General features: G+C 49.5%; 1 protein-coding gene across 1 annotated transcript; it reads right to left on the reverse strand.

Moving 5' to 3' along the window:
• Positions 1 to 5,423: 5,423 nt before the first annotated feature.
• Positions 5,424 to 6,401, reverse strand: LOC136993806 (olfactory receptor 6B1-like). Its single transcript, XM_067308754.1, has one exon. It carries the CDS (start codon positions 6,399 to 6,401, stop codon positions 5,424 to 5,426), a length of 978 nt encoding a protein of 325 aa, XP_067164855.1.
• Positions 6,402 to 7,465: the final 1,064 nt, after the last annotated feature.

A 7,465-nucleotide genomic window follows, 5' to 3' on the forward strand; every position in this document is an offset into this window, starting at 1 on the left:
TGTTCAAGGGCCAGCAATAATTCTGACATAGAAACTGCATGGACTGGTAAGAATAACCTGGTAATTTTAAATAACACTGAGCAAGAGAAATTGCCCACTTGGAACCTTACTTGGAGCATAAATGGTACGCACTGTCAAAGATACTATAATATTTCTTCTTCAAATGGCACATATATCTTGGGGAGTAATGGTCAACTTAGCCCTGGTAATAGCAATTGGAGGAGTGTGTGTGCTGGTAAACATCACCTATTGTTTTTATGCAATCAAATCAAAACAAATCAAATATGATGTAACTGTCATTCAATGACACATTGATACCTTCCATCAAATAGCCAAAGAGCAGTCTCTGTGTAATAGCCTAGCAACAGATTGGTCGTGGTTGTGGTCATGGCTACCAGATCTGTGAGGGTGAACCAGGCGTGTTTTAATAATTTTGATGTTAATTCTGGCAGTTGGAATTTTTCTTTTTCTTGTTGTGTCTCATGCATGGTTCAACTAAGTTTTTCAAAGATAACACCAGAAGAGGTGCAAAATTAGCTAATGAATAATTTTAAAATGGACCATTTAAGGCTGGCACGGGACTATCTCGTAACGTAACATGGCAAGGGGATTGGTAGAACTAAGAATTGTGGATAGATCTGGTTGCTGGTGTAAAGTAAAGTATTGAATATGTAACAGCTTACTATTGCTTAAAAGTTGTGACAAAAAGCTGCTCGAGGTCCTCCTTGTGCTCCTTGCCAAGAGACACCTTATTGCTAGCAAAACTTAGAAATCTGACTCCTGCTGCTCATTATCAGTGCCCGCAAACAAACAAAAGAGAATAGATAATTTTAACACAGTGTAAGGTTTAGGTTATGGTCATGTAAGGCTGAGTTTTAGGTTTAAGGTTAAAGTGAGTTTCGGTTTAGGGTTAGGGACAATAGGGTGTGGGCAAAGGTTAGGTAGAAGGTATAGATTTGGCATTAGGGGTAGTGGCTATTTTTAGGAGTTTGGGTTATAGGGCAAGGGTGTCAGGACCCTGAGGGCACTGATAGACCTTAATGGCCCTAATCAGCCTTGCCTGGGGACTCCACCCCGACCGCGAGCTTGTGCCATCGCCACTGCTGCTCTGAGCACCTTGAAGCCTTGCCCATGGCAGTGCAGGGCCTTGCCCCTGCGACTCCTCCTGACAGTCTGGCCTGGCCCAGGGCTCTTCTCCCCACAGTGCCCTTTCCTAACTCTATCTTCTGAGTGATATCCTCAGCGCTGCAGGGATGGCCTGAGCCCCCATGTCCCTTGCGCCCACCTGAACCTGGGTTCTCGCTGGTGGTGGTCTGAGCCCCCATGTCCCTCATGCCCATTTGGCCTCAGGGTCTTGACAGCAGTGGCCTGAGCTCCTGTGTCTCTCAGAGCCAGCTGGCCTCAGGGTCTTGCTGGCAGTGGTCTGAGCCCCTGTTTCCCTTGTGCCTGCCTGGCCTTGGGGTCTCGATGGCAGCAAGTCCCCCTCCCTGAGGGAGCAGCTGGCCCTCACTCCCACTTGGCAGCTGGGAGAGATCCATGAGTGGGGTTCACCTCACCTCCCTGCAGACAGCTGTGTTTCTGACACGGTCCTGGCTTTAGCAAGCCCATACCGCCTGAGCTCGTCCCTCCAGCCTCCCCCAATGGTCTGGGAGAGGAAGAGGCATTTCCTCCCCAGCAAGGGACTCAGGGACTTGTAGGGGTCACATTCTCATAAGTAACCCCTGACTCGACCCTCATCCATTGCTCGTTGTTCTTCACCTCCTTGAAAGTTTTCCCTGATCAGGGAGGCCTGGGGGAATTTATTGATGCAGATGGAGGGAAAGAAGGCACTGAGTACCTTGCCCTCCTCTGTGTTCACTGGAACTGGGCCACCTGATCCATTCAGCAATGAGTCAGCTGCTTCCTTGTTCAACCTTTTACTGCCAATGTTTTAAACACCTCCTGAAGGCCAAAAGCCCTCTGGAAAGGGGAAGCCACTGGTGCAGTATTAAACCTCCATGGCAAAGGCTTTGGGATCATCTGGCCTTGAACCCACCCCTGAAGGAGGAAGGTCTCACCCTATAGCCAGAGCCCTTTCATCTTGAAAATAAAACAGTTTCTATTGCAAAGGAAATACACAAACAGCACAACCACCTGCCAAAACGGCTAGTCCCTCACCCAAGATCCTGGCTCCATGTCCTGCCCCTGTCTTGCAAGCTATGGAGATGTGATGTGCAAGTGCTCCCTTCAATGGGCTGGTGCCCCCACTCGTCTCTTGTCATGCCATTGAATCACCAGCTGGAATCTGATGGTCAGAAACCTCCTGGCTCATGGGCAAGGGCAGAAGTTCTCCCAGGAATTGGATCAGGCAAGAAGACCAAGAGTAGGGAATCCTCCCCCAACAGACAGTACTGGCCTCATATTGTGAGGTCACTGACAAGGTCAGGAGGCTCGGTGGTCAAACTTATGCTCCTTCCAGGATTCTGCTGGGGACACAGCTTTCCTCCCCATTGACAAAAGGTACCGACACCAAAGAATGGATACAGGGGTAACAGCTCTAGCCAGTTCTGCAGTCCTTGCCCATAGCCCTGGGGTCTTAGCGGGTGCACTTGTGGAGCAGTGAGCATGGGCCCATCTCAGACTTGGTGCAGAGCATCCTTCAACTCCCCTGCATAGGTCACTCCCAGCAGCTCCTGCTCCAGATCTTCCCCACGGAGATCAGAGCAGGGCCAGGAGTGGGGAACTGCCCAGGGAACCAGAATGGGCCCCTGGGTTTGCTGGGTGCTGCACAGACCCTTCCCCCTCTCACAACAGCATCCCCCCATTTTGCCAGGTGTTGAACAGACCCCTCTTCCCAGCTGATACTGGGTGCCTCTTTGTGTACTATGCTGCACAGGCCCTCTGACCCAGACCAGGAACCACCCCAAACATGCTGAGCATGGCACAAACTCCCCTTCAGTGAAACATTGGCCCCCCCACCCTGGGACCTTCACAACCATTCCCCCTTTCTTCTCCCAAACCTGAACCCAAAAGGCCACCACATTGCCTCTTCCCTCAACATGCCCACCACCCCAGTCCTTAAATCCTGGTTCCCTCCCAGGGAGTCCTGCACAAAAACGGTCTCACTGAAGAAATCAATATATCAGGAAGGAAGATCATTCATTTCTTCCCAGTACCTAGCCTGTGCAGGAAAAAAAGAGAGTTTTATTGGGGAGAAATAAGAATGACAGTAAAACAAGAAGGAAATGAGAATTCCTGTATAAAATAACATGTAAATGAGATGAAGCAAATTAAGGAGAGATTCCTGTTCTCCAGTCTGGACATGTCCATAGGAGGGCCTCGATTCATTGCCCACTCACTGATCTCTTTATGAAGGAATGTGGTGGCATCCAAGACACACCTGTGAATCCATGCCTTCAATTTCGGGAAGCTGGCCAAAGAACCAGAGTTTTAGAGCAAGTTTTCTCCCCTCATGGGATGGATGCATACAGATGGAGGGGGAATCACCTCCAGGGGTACTGAGCCTTGCAGGCAGGAGGAGCTGACAATCACCATAGACTCAAGTGTCTCACTTGGGCTCCTCTGCCCTTGGGTGAAATGAATCCTGCAACATCTCCCCAGGCATGTGTTGATGCCTCCCATGTTGATGCCTCCCTCTGAGGGCATCCCCTGCACTTCTGTCATGGCCAGTGGATGCAAAGAGGAGCTTTGCGATCGTAGTTCATTTTGGTCCACAGAGTCCTCCTAGCAAGGGGGAAAGCAATTGCTCTCTGGAAGTGTCAGTGTCCTTGCACCTTCTGTAAGGACAGAGTAGCTACCCACCAGCTATCACAGACTGGGTGTCAGATGTGCTACCCCCTGATCTGAGAATGGCAATCTGTTTCCATCTGTCACCATTTCCAGCTAAGCTGCTTTCCCAGTCCAAGTCCTTTGCTGCCTGCCATTGACCAGGTAGAAGAAGCAAAACTGCTCCCTGATACTAGTCACCTTTCTCTTTGCTCTTTTGTTGCAATTGGGGTCCAAAATCTCCACACCCTGAAAAAAATCCCAGCACACGGGCATGGTTAATCATAACTGAGATTAAGACTGAACATCAGGGCACAAAGTATCTGCAGTCATCTGCCTCTAGTTTTAGCAGTGCCTCTGGCCATTCCACTAAAGTTCAAGTTATGATTTCAGTGGAAGGTAGATGAGAAGTACAGCAGGAACAGTACACATGGGTCCTGAGATGGGATGTCCCATTTTGACTTTTTTAGGATAGAGAATGGGCACTGAGAGGGAGGAGAGGGCAGGACAACATAGAGAGGTGCGCAAGGTGCCTACAAAGGCCTTTGACAACTTCCTAGGGCCAAAGCCTGGCTTTGCTGACTCTGCTGACCTGATTGCCATGGGATAGAAAGGGATCCTCTGCTGATGACCTCCCAAGGAAAGATAGTCTCACCACAGACACTGACAATTCCTCTGAGGGCCACCTCAGGTAGTGAAACGGGTGGTGAGCATAGTGATTTAGACATTAGCAGGAGTTGGGCTTTTGGGCCCCATTTCATCTCACCAAAGGCTGTTTGTTGACCCAGGAGCCTTCTCCACCTGAGCTGACCTGCAGGCTCCCTTGAGAGACCACAGACAAAAAGAGGCGCTCTGAAGGGACACTGCATGTGCCCATCAGACTCAACATGGGCAGAATCACAGACAGGCTGGCACTGAAGTCCCTGCCTGCAGGTGTGAGTGCTCTTGCCCATGATATTGAGGGACTTTTCAGATGCCCTGGGGTTTGCCTACAGTGTCCACTTGCAGCACCAGTGGCATCAGGTCCTTTCACTATTTCCCCTATCTGCCAGGAACCCACAGATGCCTGGGAAACTTGAGGTCATCACAAATTACAGGAGACACCAACATGTGTTTGAGTAACTCTACTAATGTGTGCATGTCCTTTAAACTGAAGAGTGATGAGGGCTGCAGGCTGAGGCACTGACCTCTACCCTGGAAATGTTCACAGCAGAGGGAGATGGTTCCCATCTGAGGAACCTGCAGTCAGGAAAGCACTGCCACTCCTGATCTCCCTCCCTGTTCTCCCGACCTCAATTGTTCTGTGATTCTCTGTGATTTTGCTCACATTTCACCCCAGATGAATTTCCTCTTACCACAGGAAAGAAAATGATAACACCGCAGCACTTTCCACGTACAGCAATACCACTTTTCCCACGTACAGCAATACTACTTTTCTGTAAAGGAAGCACGAAGAATTCTCATTTAGCATGAAGAAAGGAAACATTTCCATTCTCTTCTAAACCATCCATTTAATTGCTGATAGAAATCTATACTCTCTTCCTATCTGCTTTCCACCAATATTCTCAGTGCTGTGGTCTTCTCAAGGGATACATATGATATAGCACATCACTACTCCCCACATTGACTTTACTACTTTTCAGAACCAGCAGTGTTTCTCATGCAGGAGTGCAGAACTGCTGTGAGCTCTGGGTGAAAGCCAGAGCTTTCCTGAGTGCTTTCCTCAGGGCCTCCCTGACCTCCCTGTTCCGCAGGCTGTAGATGAGGGGATTGACCAGGGGCGTGAGGATGGTGTAGAAAAAGGAGAACACTTTGTTGAGCTGCCTCAGCTGGGGAGTTCTGGGCACCATATAGACAGTGATGAGGGTGGCATAGAAAACAGTGACAACAGTGAGGTGAGAGGAGCAGGTGGAGAAGGCCTTCTGCCTGCCCATGTTGGTTGGGATCCTCAGGATGGCAGCTATGATGCACACATAGGAGGCCAGTGTGAACAGGAAAGGGAACACTAGATTAAGGAAACATAGGATAAAACTTACTGTTGTAACCACCCTGGTGTCACTGCAGGAGAGTTCCAGCAACGGGGTAAGATCACAGAAGAAGTGGTCGATTTTCTTAGGGCCACAGAACTTAAACTGCGATAAGAAAGAAGGGACTATTGTACAGCTAAGGAATCCCACTAGCCAAGATGCTGCTGTCAGCCATAGAGAGACTTTCCAGGTCATGAGGCTTGCATAGAGCAGGGGCTGGCATATGGCCAAGTACCGATCATAGGACATGACCGCCAGGAGGTAACACTCGCTAGATGCAAAAGCGCAAAAGAAATGTAGTTGTGTAATACAGCCATGAGCAGAGATGCTGCTGTCCCCAGTCAGGAAGCTGGCCAGCAGCCGGGGCAAGATGGTGGAGCTGTAGCAGGTCTCCAAGGAGGACAGATTGCCCAGGAAGAAGTACATGGGAGTGTGCAGATGCTGGTCTGCCACCACGAGCACAACGATGAGGATATTCCCAACCATGGTCACTGAGTAGATCATGAGCAAGAGAAGGAAGAACAGCGTCTTTAATGAAGAGACATTCCCCATTCCCAGCAGGATGAACTTCACTGGCGATGTACAATTGTCCCATTCCCCTTTCTCCATGTAGCGCCACAGGTCCCTCATTCCTCTTTTGCCAGCAAGGCAGCCTACGAGAAAGAACATTTGTTTCTTTCTTTCTTTCTTTCTTTCTTTCTTTCTTTCTTGTGTAGAAGAATCATGAGGGAAGTTGCCAACAGAGAAAATATAGACCATGGCACTTCTCTGACTGCATTTGTTTCCCTTTATGGCCTCCATGACTGGTGAAAGGAGAGCATATGTTTTTTCCAGAGAGTTAAACCATGCTTTTAAAGAGAAGGGCCTCCTAAGAGCGCGATGGTGGTGAGCTGCCCCATGGAGGTGCTAATTTCATGGCTGGAGTGGAGTTAAAGGAGAGAAGGCATTCACTCAGACTTTGACATTTCTCTCCTACACCTGAAGTTATTCCAAATAGCAATCACAATCCCTACCAGGCAAAAAAATCCCTTTATGTGAGCACATCATGCCAGATGTCCTTTCTCCTCAAAGGAGCAGGACAGGCACTGCACCAAACAGCTGATCTCAGCTCTCTGAAAGGGAGAAGGGACAGACCGTGTGCTTCCTTTGACAGTGTGTGGGTCAGGAGCTGGCATCCAGAACTGTGGAGCTGGACTGTCTAAGAGGATTCTCAGAGAGATAAATAAAAGTGAGATAGCCGTGAGAGAAGATGGACACCTGAGCTAACTGGGCAACATGAGTAAGAGAGATTTTGAGCAGAGTGGGAGGGAAGAGGGCAGATAAGATCATTCAGCCTGTGTAGTTTCCCCCTCAGCAATGGTTTCTGAGGGCTTTGGGTTGCCTTGCAGCACAGCCCAGCAGCTGGACCTCAGCACTGCCAGCTGTGCTCATGGGGCCCCCTGAGCAGCATTGCTAGGAGTGGGTATCTCCATGGTAAGTGGTAGGTGAGATTGGGAAGAGCATTGTTCCACTCCTGTTTGTGGTGAATGCCCAGGACATGCCTGTATGCATGGCTAGGGAAAATTCCTGCCTGAGAAACACACCCCTCTACCTGGATCCTACCTCCCAACGGAGGTGTGGGTGCCCCTCGACTGGGCTCTGGGTAGGCTCAGGAACAGCAAAGGCATAAAGTC

Source organism: Apteryx mantelli, chromosome 20 (assembly GCF_036417845.1).
Source record: "Apteryx mantelli isolate bAptMan1 chromosome 20, bAptMan1.hap1, whole genome shotgun sequence".
Classification (NCBI taxonomy): domain Eukaryota; kingdom Metazoa; phylum Chordata; class Aves; order Apterygiformes; family Apterygidae; genus Apteryx; species Apteryx mantelli.